Below are 18028 nucleotides of genomic sequence, written 5' to 3' on the forward strand. Positions count from 1 at the left end.
TTCAGCAGGTTTCCACTGGAGATGATATAATCTAGGAAGAACCATGTGTCCCTGAAGTGACCAGGAAATCCTTGAGAACCAATCTTCATTTCCTAATTCTGCCTGATAATCAGACATACATGCAGAGTTACTAAAGAAGATCTACCCTGGGAAAAGGGGAAAGAAGAATAGAATCTGTAACAATCACCAAGGACATTGCTCTCTAGAGAAACTACAGTTTCTCCAAAGACGAAAGAGAACTGTCACTACTAATTGATACCAGAGGTGACATCCATTTCTTAAAAACACAGTCAGATGGTCACTGATTACCTTCTCTTGTTTCCCCTGCCTTTTTTTTAAGAACTTCAGCATATCTACTATCCCAAAGTCCGCATCCTCAACATGTATCTTTGTTACTTAATGTTTGCTTATACTAAGACCTCTCTCAGGCTTCTCTTTACAGTCAATGCTTCTCTTTACAGTCATAGATCACTCACTCCTTTTCAGTCTCAGTGAGCTGGTTCTAAAATTCTTTCACTATGAGGCTTTATCTCCTTAACATGGACAAATGTCGGTGTGCGTTTTTCTTCTCACACACCTCCCCCTCAACAACCTTTCTCTGGGCAGAAGTTCTTCCTGGCCCAGAGCTTTATATTATTTTTACACTAGTTGCTTGTGAGGCAAAATGTCTTACACAACCTCTCTCCTTTATCTTCCTTTTCTCATTTCCTATAATCCCCAAAATCTTTTATAAGTCACTGTATCCCATCTATTTCTATTATCTTCCCAACAATCCTGTCAAGTAAGTGGAAAAGGTGCTATTATGCCCAGCTTATAGAGGAGGAGCCTACGCATAGAAAGAGGAAAGGACACAGTTAACAGGGGTTTGCAGCTTCCAACCCAGTTATCCTGACTCTAATTCCATCATACAGTAAAACCTATTTTATGAATGGACAGAAATATGAAGCTACGTGTGCTTCCAGGTCAAGAATTAGTTCAAAAGCCTTTAGATAATGTACTTCTCGTGTAAGTCACTAAGAAGGCCATGGTCTCAGTAATAAGAAGCATATTCAGCTTTATTTAAGGAGAGTATATCTATAGGATATAGAAAAGTTACAACAAGGCAGGATTGCTCTCTGTGTCATCTCATCTAAAAGCTCAGTGACACTATCCTGTAAGATCATACAGCTCTATTCTAAATTTATACCATTCAATCTTCAGAAATCAATTTGATTTCCCAAGAAGGCTTTCATGTTAAGAAGGAATTTACATTGACCAGCCAAAATCAGTATTCTAGTTTATTTAATAGCTATATTTTCCACTAAGAATTTCCACTAATAAATTGCTAATCAGGTTTGTCAAGAGATTGACTTATAAGCAAGATTAACAGGAATTGGCCCCCTCAGGTTTAATAACTCTTAAATGAACTAATAAAGGAAGTTCCTAGCCTTGTAAAGCTGAAGACTAGACCTTGGGCCCTTGATAACCTCACCAAGGTACAGCCATAGGACAAGGGCCAGCCCAAGAAAACCAAGCAGTCTTTCCTTTTTCCCTCAACACTTACATTTTTTGGCCACAAGACATGGGGTGCAAACATAAGGGCAAGGTTATAGGCAGACATCTTATTCTTGTCTTGTTTCTTTGCTGTCTGGTACAGGAGATCAAGCAATAACTTCAGCAAGTTACGATTGGGTGGAGGGAGAATGAGGAATAGCAACTGAAGAGCCTCAATTTGCCGCTCTTTATCTGGTACATTGGTCTTGTTTCCTTTATCATCAAACTGCATCAAATCTTGAGGACAAAAGAGATGATTGCAAAGGAGGGAGAAAATACAAGCAAGAAAAAAAATCAATGCTCCTACTATTTATTATAATCAAAGAAAGAAAAAAAAAAAGAATCAAGCATAAATAGAGATTATAGCAAAATATAATAACAAAATAATGTCAATACAACTCAATAATAAAAAGACAAAAACCCAATCAAAAATGGGCAAAAGACTTAAATAAACATTCCTCCAAAGAAGATATACAAGTGGCCAGTAAGCATTTGTATACTCAGTATCATTAGCTATCAGAGAAACGTAAATCAAAACCAAAATGAGATAGTACTTCATAACCGGAGGTGTGGCTACAGTCAAAAAGACTGACAATAACAAGTGTTGCCAAGAATGCTGAGAAAATTAAACTCTCCTACACTGCTGGTGGGAATGTAAAATGGTGTGACCACTTTGGAAAACTGTTTGGCAGTTCCTCAAAAAGTTAAACATAGAGTTTCCATATGACTTAGCAATCCCGTTCCTAGGTATATACTCAAGAGAAATGAAAACATGTCCACACATATCTTTAATAATGCCACCCCCTTCACATTTCCTCACCAAGATATTTTACTGCTAAAAAAGTATGAGAGTGAATTATGCCCTGATAACAGGACGATCCAGGCAGCTCCTTATGGAGTCAGAATCATTGTTTCTCCCCTAACAAGCTACACAGGTTATCAATAAAAACAGTCCCCTAGATAATGAGAATTTCAAAAGACACTGAAAATCATTTGGGTATAATTCATATAGACCTGAAAATGATAACAACATGTTGTTGAAACTGTTTAACTTCAAAAATAATTGCAGGTTTAGGAAAGGCAGATAATATTTCTAGAAACTGTTCCCTGTTAATATGAAATTGAAAACAAAAATCCCTCCCAGTTATCAGCAAGGGGTACCAAACAATACACCTGTGCCACACCTCAGTATGATATCAAAGAACAGTGAATCATGGGGTGGTGGAGGGGCGGTTTCAGATACTGCACTAAATAAACTCAACAGGAAAGCAAACAGAACAAGCATTCTTCATGTTAACCCTTATAAAAAGAACTTATCAATATTTCCCATATCTTTTTCAAATATCCAACAAATTTGTTTCTCCCCAAAAATAACTGTAAAGTTATGTAACACTCTAGTAATATTTTCTCATTTGTATCATCTAAACTGTTCCTGAAAGTGCTAAAAAAAAAATCTAATCTTATTAGATTTTAGAAATTCAAAACTCAGTTTTTATTTTAAGTAGTAAAAATTATTCAAAAGAAAAAATCTTCTATTTATTTTCCTTAAAATTAGAAGCAAGGGTAAAAGACTCAAGGGTAGAAAACTAAGTAAATATAGTATGGATGTGGATGCTATGTGCACTTAGAGCCTATTGCAGCATAACAGCTGTGCAATTTAAGAATGAATAACACAAGCATAAAGGAGAAAGAGGAAACTATTTATGAGCTGAAAATGGAACATTCTCCAAAACACAGTAAATGAAAAAAGCAAACCACAGAACCATGTGTATAACACCCTACCATTACATAAAAAGAGAAAAAGAATATATGTAGGTGTTTGTAAGTGTCTAAAATATCTCTGTAAGGATACATTAGAAATCAATAGCATTGGTTCCCTCTGCCAGGAAAAACTGAGTGCTGGGAACAGGGGTGGGAAAGAGGCTTTTCACTGTATACTCTTTGAACCTTTTGAATTTTAATTCATGTGAATGTATTGCCTATTTAGAAAACAAGTAAAATTATTTCTAAGAAGCAAATTTCCAAGAGTAGAGATGATCTCAACTGAGGCATATTAATACTTAGCAAAAGCCTCAAACTAAGGCAAATATACAGAACTGTGACTACTGATTTGGGTGTGTCAATCAATCCAGTGAAAAGCATACATTAATTAAGCAACTAAAATGTTCACAGCACAATGCTAGGATCCATCAAGAATACAAAAATAGGTAAAACCCAGACTTTATCTTCAAAGAAGTTTATTCAACAACAAAAAAATTTTGACCAAATCAACCATAACTAGCCAATGCTTATGAGTATTCAGAGAGCCCAGAAATATCATGAAGTCTTAAACAATATTAACAGAAGCATTGCTGTGGGTTACAAACAACAGAATATTCCAGATGACCTTACTAAATTGAAAGAAATGTATTCACATCTCTTTCTCACCTCCTATACTCACCAGCAATTTTAAGGTGTGCGTGGAAATGTTTATGCGTCAGCAGGGGCTCAGGTAACTCTCCTAGAAACATCTTCAGCAAGGTAGCAACATCATTTGAGTGAAACTCCCCTGATTCCAAGTCGATATCAGTTCCATTATTGAGAGCATCCCTTAAAATCTGCTGTCGGACACTATTCCCTGGTACTCTAAACAAACCCTCTACTCTCAAGTCTGTTCAGCATGGAAGAGAAACAGGACATGAAAAAGGAAATAAAAAGAAGAATTATGATTAAAATAAGTCATCTAAAAGACTACTTTATACTTGAAAGACCCTTTACAAAGAACTTGAAGGACGTTTTTGTCTTTCTTCCCAGATTAGTTTAGAACCTACTGGCCCCTGAGGAAACATATCTGAACATCCCTGAGCACCCAGAGATCTCCCAGACTGAGACGTGGTCCACCCAGGAGTCACTGAACCTCCTGAGGCACACCTGGAAACTGAATTTACCCTTTTCTTTTTTTTTTATTTTCTGTTGAAATATAGTTGATTTACAGTGTTGTGTTAGTTTTAGGTGTACAGCAAAGTAAGATATATATATATATATATATATATATATTCTTTTTTAGATTCTTTCCATTATAGGTTATTACAAGATATTGAGTATAGTTCCCTGTGCTATGCAGTAGGTCTTTGTTGGTTATCTATTTTATATATAGTAGTGTGTATATTGTTAATCCCAAACTCCTACTTTATCCCTCCTCACTCCCTGAATTTAAGCTTAAGAGTCAGAATGGACTTGAAAAATAAGTTGGAAGAAAGCCAAATCTCCCTGAAGGCCCCTTCCCGTGGGTCATCTCAGACTTTGTTGGAGGGGCCGAGTTCATCTGTGGGGGTTCATTGCTCCTGTAAAACAGTTTCCCAGCCTAAAATGAATCTAGAGTCTCTGCGCTGCCCCAGGAATTAAAACTCTAACCTATCAGATCACCTTTCAGTCTAAGAGATTCCCAGAAGCTCAGGGTCATCCCAACTAAACGATTCTTCCCTCCCACCTATATTCTAAGCTAATCTAAGGGGATAAAAAAGATGAGACATATTGTTTTGGTTTGACCTGGGAGAAGCATGAGAGTTCATGTTTTCAACTTAAGTCCATATTTCTTTGTATAACCCCCTAATTCAGGGGTCCAGGTTCAAATGCCTACAAGGTCAGGCTGGTAACAGTAAATGAATGAACAGGAACCCTAACAAACTGAGGAGCACCTACCTGTGCTCCAGCTGACTGTGTCCAAGTGGCAACAAGGCCCAGGGATGCTAGATCTTCCTATTATTTCCTATTATCCAAAGAAGTTGAAAACCTGGACTGTTTCCATTTTAAGACTGATAACTAATTTTATTTTTAATTTAACCCTTTGCCAAACAAACAAAATATGAATATAGATGACTTAAACTCTTAGGCTGTCAGTTTGCAACCTCTGCTCTAGCTCCTAGCACAATGTCCCATATAGAATAAGACATAAATAAGTGTTAGTGTCAAATTTATCAAGACATCACATAAAGCCACACATTTCATATACACTCAGCTCTGCCAAACCCTTAGAGCAATGACATAACCAGTATGACTACTAAAACAGTGAAAAAGGAATTAAGTGAAGAGTGTATTTTAATCAGAGAATTCTAGAGATGAAAAGTATCTTTGGCGATAAATTACGCTCCCTGGAGTAAATGTTATAAAGGAGCAACGTATTTTTACAGAAGAAATGTCTCTCTCAGTCAAGGGGAAATTGTGATTTCATAGACACTATCTAATGTATATATATATTTGAGAGTATAAAACAAATCAATACATGAGATGAAATTTAAAAGGAAATATATTTAGAAACATACCACCTGAAATTATCATTGATTAGTGTCTTTGTTGATGGTTGTCACCTAACAATTGCTAACTCCAGGATGTTAGCTCCCAGTAGAAAACTGACAATTCTTCATTAACAAAGAATGACAAAATTTCAAGTAGTCTTACTTTTGTGTAGATATTCAATCAGTTGGTATATACGGGCAATGCCTTCCTCTGTCAGTGGAGATCCAAATATTACTCCTTTTTCTGAAAAAAAACATACAGTAGAACAAGGCGATATTTTCCACAAATAGTACAAAATCAGCATACTTAAAATCAGCATACCCCTCAAGTATGTTATGTTACAGTTTAGCAAGTATTTTCACAGGGTCAGTAAACAAAAACCTTAAAGTTGGAAGTGTACCAGAAAATGTAATCAGAAAACTCTTAATCAACTCTCTGCAAGTTTAATCTTAGATGGTAGGTTCCTTGAAGGCAAAGACCATCTTCTTATTTAAGTAACAATACCTAGAATATTGATATGTAATTTAAAAACAAACAAAAAATAGAACTTAGACCCATGATTGTCAGAGCATGATAGATTATCCACTAGAGTTGGTATAGGGTCTGATCTGTTATAATGTTTAAATGTTTTTTTGCTGCCCTCAGGATTTCCTAATATTTAAAAAAACAGGGGCTTCCTTGGTGCCTCAGTGGTTAAGAATCTGCCTGCCAATTCAAGGGACATGGGTTCGAGCCCTGGCCCGGGAAGATCCCACATACCGTGGAGCAACTAAGCCCGTGTGCCACAACTACTAAACCTGAGCTCTAGAGCCCGCAAGCCACAACTACTGAGCCCAGTGCCACAACTACTGAAGCCTGCGCACCTAGAGCCCGTGCTCCGCAACAAGAGAAGCCACCGCAATGAGAAGACTGCGCACCGCAACAAAGAGTAGCCCCCGCTCACCACAACTAGAGAAAGCCGGCGCACAGCAACGAAGACCCAACACAGCCAAAAATAAAAAATAAACTTATTTTTTAAAATAAATTAATTTAAAAAAATAAAAAAACAAAATAGTACCTCTTTAACATCTTATCAAAAGCAGTGTTGATAGTCATAATTTATTATATATATCACTAATAACATTTCTGAGAAGGCTTTTTTTGGGTGATTCATAGTTATTTGCCTTATCAAAGCATTCCATGGAATGAAAACATTTGAGAACTACTGCAATAAAAAAATGTTCAAACTTTCTTTACTGTACTCACCAGCTGTGAAACTTTGTATCTTTAATATTATTTTGGTATAGTATTAATAGGGTATGAAAATCAAGGTGCCTCTGATAACTACCTAAACTAATCATGTTATCTCTTGGGGACGGATATATATGCTTTAATTTATCTAGATCGTTTTTATAATTTTTATTAATATTACTTAAGGTTTTACTACTCATGTAAATGAAAAATGACAAAAAGTGCTTTATAATAATAGAAGCTCCTCCATGAACATGCAGATGTTCAGAATGAAGCCCAGGGAGCAGCTGAGACCTGCTCCCTTCACAGATACATCTCCTACCCTTTCGCTTGAGAGACATTAGAGACCGGAAGAATCCTGATGCCGGGCCGGCCCCACCAGGCACCTTAAGGTCCACTTCTCCCATCAGCTGAGCCAACTCAGTTCCAGGCAAGTCGATGAGCCTTGTGATATTGCTGACCACCAATTCGGTGAACACCTCAGGCTTCTCATGTCGGAGTTTCTCCACAAAAAAGTCAGGATTGAAGATAATGGGCTGACTTCGAAGGGAAGAGTCATTGCAGATAACAAAATTGCAGATGGCATCACTGAAAACATGAAACAGAAGAATCTTTGGGGGGATCATTTTTAATATGTGTTTCTCATTCCCTCTCAACCATACAATTATTCATTCTTTCTGTGGGCTAATCTACAGACTGGTCTTTTGAAAACCTAATCCCCAATCTGCTAACTGCATAAAAGAAGACAATTTGGGCTTGTTGCTGTTTAGGTTATATCCACCTAGATACTTAGAATTTTAGTTTAAAGAAAAGACACCAAATAGCCTCTATGATATGACCTGAATTTGCCTCTTAATTTTAGGCATTCACTGCAAGAAGATAGAGATCCTTACAGCCTCCCGAGTCTAAGAGTATATTAGAACTAGCAGTCACATAGACCACTTTCCTTAATAAGAACAGTCAAACGCTAAACTATTACCAATAAATTCTTGTAAAACATCAGACCTGCAGCTGTTCCCCCTAACACAGCAATGGGTAATCATTAAATTAAGGCCTTCCTGGGAGCACAGCCAGCACTGTATGGTATTTCCCATCCAGTGATTAACTGCTGACAGTAACACAGGCTAGTCGCAAATGCCACAGAAACCATGTGACAGTGAGCATGAGACTTCTGAAGAGCTAAAACTATAGCTAAACAGTATAGTAGACATTTTGAAAACATTTACTCTACCCTTAGGGTTCTTTGGTTCCTGGGTCCCTACACAGGCAGGTGTTTTCTTATAATCAGTCCCCTTCAACTGTGCCAGGCGCTTTGGATTCTGTTCCTCATAACCAAAAAGCCTTCACTAGAATGGAAGGCACTTACAGGTACATAAAATAGATATTAATTCAGCCTTGCCAAGGTTCAGAAATGGGTTTTATTTTAAAATCCTTCATTCTGGTTGGCTCTGGCCCATCGTCTAAGTCCAAACTTTGCTCAGACAGGTTCTTCCTCTCTAAGGCACTTGAAAAAATTCTGTATTTTGCTTCTAATTTTACTCTTCTATCACTGAGTAATACTCAGCAGATATGTTCTGTTGGCCCCTGATCTTAGCTAGTTTTCCACTCCTAAATTATTTGGGCTATACTTCTAGCAAAGCTCCTCTGACTCTCAGAAATATTTTCTTCCCTACTGTTTTCTAATTTTAACATGTTAAAGAACTGTATTATTCCATCTCTTGTAGCAGACACATCACCACTTGTTTATATCCATTATCAATCATCTCTAATGGCTTATTCTAATTTTCATTATATAAACAGCCATCTATTATACAACCAATGAGTAAATATAACACAAGCCAGAAAGGACAAGTCATCACATCTGTCAGACAAAGCTGAAATCCACCTGACTCAATCAAACATTCCCACAATAAAAACAATCACACAACTTAAAAGTTTCCACAACACCCTAGGTACCAAAGCACTGTTCCAGGAAAAATGATATCTCTAAACATTAAACATAACTAATCTTTAACACACTTTGCCAATACTACATGGAACTTTTTTTTTTTCCTGGCCACACCACTTGGCATGTGGGATCTTAGCTCCCCTGCAGTGGAAGCACAGAGTCCTACATGGATCACTTTTAACATGGTATAATGAAAACAAGGCATGGGTAAATTTCAAAGTTCATCTCTACTTCCCTGAAAAGTTATTACATAATTTTATTCAACAGCCCAAATCTTCAGTTGGTGGCTACTAAATTTCTTTTCTCTAAAATGATAACATAAGAATTTACATAAAAATTAAAAATTATGAATGTGTATTCTCAAGCCAAAAAGTCATTAAAGAAAGAGAACTTAAAATGCTCTTTCCTCAACCTTTTTATACACTAAGGTTATTTTTCCTGTATAAATTCCTGTATAATTTTCCCTGTATAATCATTGGCAAATGATTATAATACAAGCCAAATAAAATCAAAAGCAATTTAATCCTAAGCATTGACAAAGCCTTTTTCTTTAATGTCAGCTTATTTCAGTCAAGAAATAAGAGTCAATAGACAACTATTACTTATAATCACGGCCAATGAGAAATTACTACTATACTGAGAGAGCCAGAAAATCATGAAATGGGTTAGCACCGAAAAGAGTCTTATAATTTATCAGATCTAAGCTTTTATGGATGTCACATCCTTTTTAATTCTGAAAAACAGAATTCAGATCAAATTAATTCTAACATATAAATGTACATGAATAGCATCCATTATATTCCTAAAGTAGAAACACATACATACATATAACCTCCAGATCTTTAGTTTACTAATATCCAGAGTAAGACTCAGTTGAGATTCCAAAACTTATATCACAGTTGACCTTCGGGCACTAAACTGGATCAAATAGACAAGTAGAAAGGAGCCGGAGGCACAAAACCCTACTACATCGTTTCTCAACAGAATCCTTTCTACCTTGCGGTCTGCTCCCTCCGAAATAGGTAGAATAGGTAGGAGAATAAATAAGTTCAAGGCTTCCCCTACCTATTCACAAGGAATACAAGAAAGAGACACCTTAGGAGTCCTAATACACAAGTAACAAACAAGCAATCTCAGTTTCTTTTCCCCTTCTGCTTTTTCTCCCCTTCCTTCCCATAATCATTCACTTTTGTTTTGTCTCACTTTAATTTCTTTAACCTAGTTCTTTTTATTTTTTTTCCTCTCCTTCACTTTTTGAGTGGAGCGTGTGGCAAGACAAAAAGTAAGGGAGAGAAATGGTTTAAAAAAGGAAGTAAAATGGAAGATAAGAGATGGAAAAGACAGATATAGTAGGTTATGTTTTAAAATTATCCCCATATCACAAAGTCCGCTAATCTCTTTCCATGGAATACACAGTACAATATAAAGCTGAGAATATCACAGAACATGGTCAAGAACATAAGAGAAGGGCTAAAGAAAAAGAAAAATACTATTTTTAAGCAAAAACAACTTCCTCCTCTACAGTATCTAATTTTAAAACAAACTCTAAGTTTGCTCAAGTTTAAGAAAAAATTAATTTCTTACATAAATGCTGAAAGCTTCTGATGAGGCATTGGTAAATCGAAGAGACAGGAAAAAAGCTTTCTCCTTGTTTGTTGTGACAAAGAAACCCTCCTTTCCCTGCCCCACCACAGCCTACACAAATTCCAGACATGTTAGAGGACACAAGGGCACATTATGGGGCCTGAAAGGCAGTACTTATTAGGACTCTAAGCACTCATCTGCAAGTAGGAACAAAACAGAAATTAAAAACTGGACCAAGTGAATTGTATTTGCCAACACATAGATGAAACGCAAGAGTAGTCTCCCATCACACTGAAAGTTGTAGTAGACAAAACAATCACACAATATAAACAGTATAAGGACAAGCAGTTTTATAATATAAAAGGAAAGGTGATCCCTACCTCACGTCATACACAAAAAATAAATTCCAGACAGAATAAAGAACCAAATATGAAAAGCCAAATTTTTTAATTTTTATTGGAGTATATTGCTTTACAATGTTGTGTTAGTTTCTGCTGTACAGCAAAGTGAACCAGTTATACATGTACATATATCCATTCTTGTTTAGATTCCCTTCCAAAAAAGTCAAACTTTGAAAAGAATAAATTAATGAGGCAGAAAAAAGATTTCTTAAACATGACATAAAATGCACAATCCACAAAGAAAAGATTGAAACATTTAACTACATTAAAATTTTAAATGTCTGTTCAACAGATAACATTATAAACAAAGTTCTCAAAAAAAAAAAGGAAGTCACAGTGCCTCTGGAGAGAGGAACTGGATGAAAGAACAGGAGTGGGAGAGAAACTTTTCACTGTATGCTTTTTTGTATTTTCTGGATTTTTGACTCATGAACATACTACCCACTCATAATAAATAAATAAATAACAAATAAATGTAAAACTTTAAAAGTAATAATAAAAGACAAGCCATAAACTGAAAAAGATTTGTTATGCATATAAAAAGATTAGTATTCAGAATTTATCAATGTACCTAAAATTTATAAGAAAAATACACTCAAAGAAAATTAGTCAAAAGATATAACCAAGTAATTCATAGAAGAGGGGTCTAAATGACTAATAAACATGAACAGAATCTTAACTTTAAAAGTTATCAGGGGGCTTCCCTAGTGGCACAGTGGTTGAGAGTCCGCCTGCCAATGCAGGGGACACGGGTTCGTGCCCCGGTCCGGGAAGATCCCACATGCCACAGAGTGGCTGGGCCTGTGAGCCATGGCCACTGTGCCTGCGCGTCCAGAGCCTGTGCTCCGCAACAGGAGAGGCCACAACAGTGAGAGGCCCGCGTACCACCAAAAAAAAAAAAAAAAAAAGTTATCAGGGTAAAGAAAATTGAAAAATGGTATCTTTCCCCACCCATCATTTTGGCATAAACTATCAAATTCAGGTGATATCTTCTTATTCTTAGTTTGCTAAGGGTTATTTATTTATTATCATGAGTCTGTACTTAATTTCATCAAAATTTTTTGCCAATCATATAATTTTTCTCCTTTGTTTATGTAGTGAATGACTCTGATTAATGTTAAACCAACTGGGCATTTCTAGAATAAACACAATATTATAATGATGTATTATCATTTTTATATATTACCAAATTTGGTTTGCTAATAGTTTGTTTAGGTTTCTCCATTTATGTTCATAAGTGAGATTATCATGGAATTGTCCTTTCTTATATTGTCTTCATTAGGTTTTGTATCAAGGTTGTGCTGGCCTTACAAAGTGAGTTGGGGAGTGTGTCCTATTTTTCTGTTTTCTGAAAAAGTTTGTGTCATTTCTTCTTTAAATGTTTGATGGAATTGGCTGATGAAGCCATCTGGACTTAGAGTTTTCTTTGTAAGGTTTTTAATTATATATACTCAATTTATTTTGTGCTACAGAATTATTCAAATTTTCTATTTCTTCTTGTATTAATTTTGGTAAGCCAGATATGTCTAGAGATTTGTCTATTTCACATAAATATTCAAACTTTACTGACATAAACTTGTTCATAATATCCTCTTAGGAACTTTTTAATGTGTCCAGGTTCTGTAGTGATGTCCTCCTCCTTGTTCCCGATATTGGTAATTTATGTTTTTTCTCTTTTTTAATTTATGAATCTTATTAGAGATTTATCAATTTTTATTAGCTTTGTCAAGGTTCCAGCTTTTGGTTTTACTGAACTCCTCTATTACATGTTTGTTGTTTATTTCACTAATTTCTGCTCTTATCTTTTTTGTCTTATCTTTTTTGCTCTTATCTTTCTTCTTTACTGGATTCAGGATAAGGTGGCACTGCAAATCAGTGGGGAATGAATCAGTGGGGAATGAATGACTTTTTCATGAAATGGTGCGGGGACACATGGACATCTATAGGGGGAAAAAATGAAAATTGACACCTATGTCACTATACACAAGGTCAATTCCAGGTGAATTATAGATCTAAAGGTGAACAACAAAACAATAAGCCTACTAGAAGGTAATATAGAAGAATATATTATTGAACTCAGGGTGGGGAAATAATTTTTAAATAACACATAAAAAATATTAACCAAAAAGAAAAAGATCAATACAATTGACTTCATTAAAATGAGAACTTGTATTTATCAAAAGACACCATCAAGGGGCTTCCCTGGTGGCGCGGTGGTTGAGAGTCCGCCTGCCGATGCAGGGGACACGGGTTCATGCCCCGGTCCGGGAAGATCCCACATGCCGTGGAGCGGCTGGGCCCTTGAGCCATGGCCGCTGAGCCTGTGCTCCGCAATGGGAGAGGCCACAGCAGTGAGAGGCCCGTGTACCGCAAAAAAAAAAAAAAAAAAAAAAAAAAGGACACCATCAATAAAGTGAAAAAGACAGGCACAGAGTGGGAAAATATACCTACAATACATACAGCAAAAAAAATGGCTCATATCTTGAATATATGTATGTAGACTTCGTATTAATCAATAAGAAAAAATAAATAGCCTAATAGAAAAACAAGCATGAGATTTCCATAAAATCTCATTTAAAAAGCTACTCAATATCATTAGACACCAAGGAACTGCAAATTAAAAAACAATGACAGGGCTTCCCTGGTGGCGCAGTGGCTAAGAATCCACCTGCCAATGCAGGGGACATGGGTTTGAGCCCTGGTCCGGGAAGATCCCACATGCAGTGGAGTAACTAAGCCCGTGGGCCACAACTACTGAAGCCTGCACGCCTAGAGCCCATGCTCCGCAACAAGAGAAACCACCGCAATGAGAAGCACCGCAACGAAGAGTAGCTCCCACTCGCCGCAACTAGAGAAAAGCCTGCACGCAGCAACGAAGACCCAACACAGCCAAAAATAAATAAATAAATTTTTTTAAAAAGACAAAAAATAGGGCTTCCCTGGTGGCGCAGTGGTTGAGAGTCCGCCTGCCGATGCAGGGGACACAGGTTTGTGCCCCGGTCCGGGAAGATCCCACATGCCGCGGAGCGGCTGGGCCCATGAGCCATGGCTGCTGAGCCTGTGCGTCCAGGAGCCTGTGCTCCACAACGGAAGAGGCCACGACGGTGAGAAGCCCGCGTACCGCAAAAAAAAAAAAAAAGACAAAAAATATAGTGTTTATAGATACAGTCTCCAACTTACAATGGTTCAACTTACGATTTTTCAAGTTTATGATGGTATGAAAGCAACATGCATTCAGTAGAAACCGTACTTCAATTCTGAATTGTGATCTTTTCCCAGGCTAGCGATATGTAGTACAATACTCTTTCGTGATGCTGGACAGCAACCATCCTGTACCCATACAACCATTGTTTTTTCACTTTCAGTAGAGTAGTCAGTAAACTACATGAGATATTCAACACTTTATTACAAAATAGGCTTTGTGTTAAATGATTCTGACCAATTACAGGCTAATGTAAGTGGTCTGAGCATGTTTAAGATAGGCTAGGCTAAGCTATCATGTTCAGTAGGTTAGGTGTACTAAATGCATTTTCTACTCCAACATAAATCAAGGAAGATCTGTACTTGCTTAAGTAGCAAAATTGTAAAGAGAAGCAAAGATGTATTTACCATTCAGGATAATGGTTACCTTTGGGGGTTAGTGATTATGAGGAGGCCAGAGGGCATAAGGGGAGTTTCTAGGGTGTTAGCACTGTTTTTGTGATAAAGTATTCAGCTGGGGGAAAGGGGAGTGGTTCATTTGAGGTAAATCTGGAAAATGTTAACATTTGATGAAGCTGGGTGTTAGAAAGAGTACTGATTATATTATTCCTTGTATATATAACCAGCATCCTTCATGACAAACTTTTTTAAGAAACCAAGTAGTTTTGACCTAAGTCTTGCTACAACTTGATGTAAATATCACAGAAAATCAAAGTACAGTATATCCTAAAGGTTAATTTCCTCATCATAAAGGTTTTTGCATAAATGTCTAGAACCAGGAGAATTAGTAGTTAAGTATACAGGCATACAGCAATAGCAAGGACTCCAGTATTTAAATGCATATACTAGGCCAACTATCCCAAAGAGTAACAGAGGCAAGACCTACCCCTCAAACAGGATATTTTTTATTACCTATAGTCTGCAATGATTACTTTTACCACTAGATGGAACTCTACATGTAAGGTGATATGCTTAGTGAAAGGACTGGAAACAAAATTCACAGCTGAAAAATCAATTACATAAAAGTGAAATGCAGGTGCTTTTGAGGCATGTTGAACCCATGAATCTGCAAAATTCAAGGCAGTGGGAGAAAAAAAAAAAAAAAAAAACCTGTATCCTGCAGATGTATCTTTTGGCTGACTACTACCAAAACTCCATACCCACAAAACTAAATGTTTCCTCCCTAGTGAATTGCTTAACTTGATTTGTTCTCCAAGAACCACAATCTTGGCAACATCTATCAAAATATGAGCTATATTTAAAGTTGTCTAAACCTGACTTACCACCCTGAGAGAAGTATGCACTCTTTTACTACTTTTTCAATCTCTGGCTCTGAAACATGGCTTTAAATGTGTCACTTTATTGGAGAGCTGTTAGATATGAATAATACAAGTATTAAAGAAGAGGCTATTATTCTTCCCTTTTTCTACATGCCAAAGTCAAACTGGTATTATGAAAGTTGTACATAAAAAGAAAGGATAAAAGTAGGTCCCATGTGTCCAAGCTGGCAGGGTTTTTATAACAGAAACAGTTTAAAGTTGATAAGTAGTACCACAGTTTTTCAGGAAATAATATCCAATTTCTTAAACAAAAATTTTGAAACACTTACATCCCAAGATCTACCCTTAAGAGTAGCTGTCCAAGGTTTTGTAATATGGACCTCTTATCACTAATTTAGACTCCAATCATGTACAAAAATATATTTGGGGCTTCCCTGGCAGCGCAGTGGTTAAGAATCTGCCTGCCAATGCAGGGGACACGGGTTCGAGCCCTGGCCCGGGAAGATCCCACATGCCGAGGAGCAACTAAGCCCGTGCACCACACTACTGAGCCTGCACTCTAGAGCCCACGAGTCACAACTACTGAGCCCGTGTGCCACAACTACTGAAGCCTGCGCGCCTAGAGCCCGTGCTCCGCAATGAGAAGCCACGACAATGAGGAGCACCGGGCACTGCAACAAAGAGTAGTCCCTGCTCCCCGCAACTAGAGAAAGCCCGCGCACAGCAACGAAGATCCAACACAGACAAAAATAAAAACAAATAAATAAATTTTAAAAAATATATATATATATATATATATTTGGCCCCTATATTTATTTGATCCCAACTTGAACTAATTTCAGACTACTAGAGCAACTTGATCTGAATTAAAGTGGCAGATGAAGGAATTCCTGATTGCTTACCCTCTTAAGCTTAACATTCTGGAAATGTGATCAAGATTTTGCCCTATGAATTGACAATGGAAGGTTCTCAGTCAAGAAGGCTAATTATTCTTCCTCCGAGCACCAATAACACAAGTTTATTAACATATATTTAACTTGTCAATTTTTATCCCTTTGGGTGTCACAAGAATTAGTATTAATTCTGTTGCTGCCACCTCCCTTACTTTTTCTCCCCCTGGCTGGTGTACAATTGTAAGAAAGTTTACTTGTATTAGAAAAGTAACAGCAAAATTCCCTATTCATTTGGAGAAAGTTCTATAGGATGCTTCACTGACAACACAGTGTCTCTCATATCATTATCTTAAAGCTGTTTACCCCTCAAAAAAGTATAGTCAAAGCTTCAGGAGACTATCTTTTCCTACAGGCTTTAAATGCCATGAGCCTCAGGCAATTAAAACCAAAGTACTGCTACCTAGGATCAGATTAGGTTCCAAAAGACTACTTCTAAATCCACTTGTTCCAAAGTCCAGAGTGATATTAATACTATCCAAGAGGCAGCTAATGCTTTTGCTCTGGCATATGACTTGTTCATATCTATACAACTTCACATATTAAAAATTCTTAAGAGCTTTAATCTCTTAGTCAGTATTCTACGAAACTAATCGTAAGTCTCTTCATCAACCATCATAAGGTGAATTGCTTTTCTGAGGCACATGTTAGCCAAACAAGAAATCACAGCCACTCACATGTCATTTAAATTCAAACTAACCGTGATCTACTGAGTGCTTTATAATTTTAAGAAATTGTAAGGTACAGGAACAAGAAACTAAACTAAGTCTCTGGCATCCAGAAGCTTAAAATTCACTAAACACTATAAGATACTATTTTTTTTCCACTATATCTGCTTTCAAAAATACAAGTGGTCAATTACAGGTGCAATTAGCACATGGGCAACCAGAAGACCCCATGAGATGACTTTAAAAATTGGGTTGCGGGGCTTCCCTGGTTGTGCAGTTGTTGAGAGTCCACCTGCCGATGCAGAGGACACGGGTTCGTGCCCTGGTCTGGGAAGATCCCACGTGCTGCGGAGCGGCTAGGCCCGTGAGCCATGGCTGCTGAGCCTGCACGTCCGGAGCCTGTGCTCTGCAACAGGAAGAGGCCACAACAGTAAGAGGCCTGTGAACCGCAAAAAAAAAACAAAAAAAAAAAATTGGGTTGCGAACAATTTTTCTTTTATTGCATTTGCACATAAATGTTAGTCTTTTAAGTGTCATTATTTTAAAGAGATCTTGGGCATTTTGCTAAAACTCCTTTGAAACTGGAAGCAATTATGAGACTTTTTTCACTGTAGTAAATCTTAAGCAACCACCACTTTGGGGAAACACAATACAATACACTTTCCCACTTAGCACTGTGAGTGACAATAACTGTTGAGATGATGAGATATTGAAAAGACAGATTCTAATATATGAGATTTTACGGTGCATGAAGTATATAATACTTTTGAAATGAAATTTTTACAATTTAAATATTCCAATTTCTTTTCAACACTTTTATTTCTTAACACCTAAAAAGAATCTATTGTGTCAGTTAAAATATCTATGCTTCAATAAATTTAGGTTTTATCCGCTTTAATAAATTTAGGCTTTATCCTCTGTACAATCTTTTTTTTTTTTTTTTTTTTTTTTTTTTTAG

The 18028-nt window shown here is 36.8% G+C and overlaps 1 protein-coding gene across 1 annotated transcript in view; it reads right to left on the reverse strand.

Annotated features, from left to right (window-relative positions):
• The window catches only part of ARHGAP19 (Rho GTPase activating protein 19), a 57212-nt gene that overhangs the window by 28210 nt on the left and 10974 nt on the right, over window positions 1-18028 (reverse strand). Inside the window, exons 2-5 of the mRNA XM_007456198.1 lie at window positions 7361-7626; window positions 5971-6051; window positions 3974-4183; window positions 1544-1770 (exon numbers count right to left, since the gene is read on the reverse strand). Of these exons, the coding sequence (XP_007456260.1) occupies window positions 1544-1770; window positions 3974-4183; window positions 5971-6051; window positions 7361-7626 (784 nt within the window). The remainder of the gene's footprint in view (window positions 1-1543; window positions 1771-3973; window positions 4184-5970; window positions 6052-7360; window positions 7627-18028) is intronic.

Source organism: Lipotes vexillifer, unplaced genomic scaffold, assembly GCF_000442215.2.
Source record: "Lipotes vexillifer unplaced genomic scaffold, Lipotes_vexillifer_v1.1 scaffold184, whole genome shotgun sequence".
Lineage (NCBI taxonomy): Eukaryota > Metazoa > Chordata > Mammalia > Artiodactyla > Lipotidae > Lipotes > Lipotes vexillifer.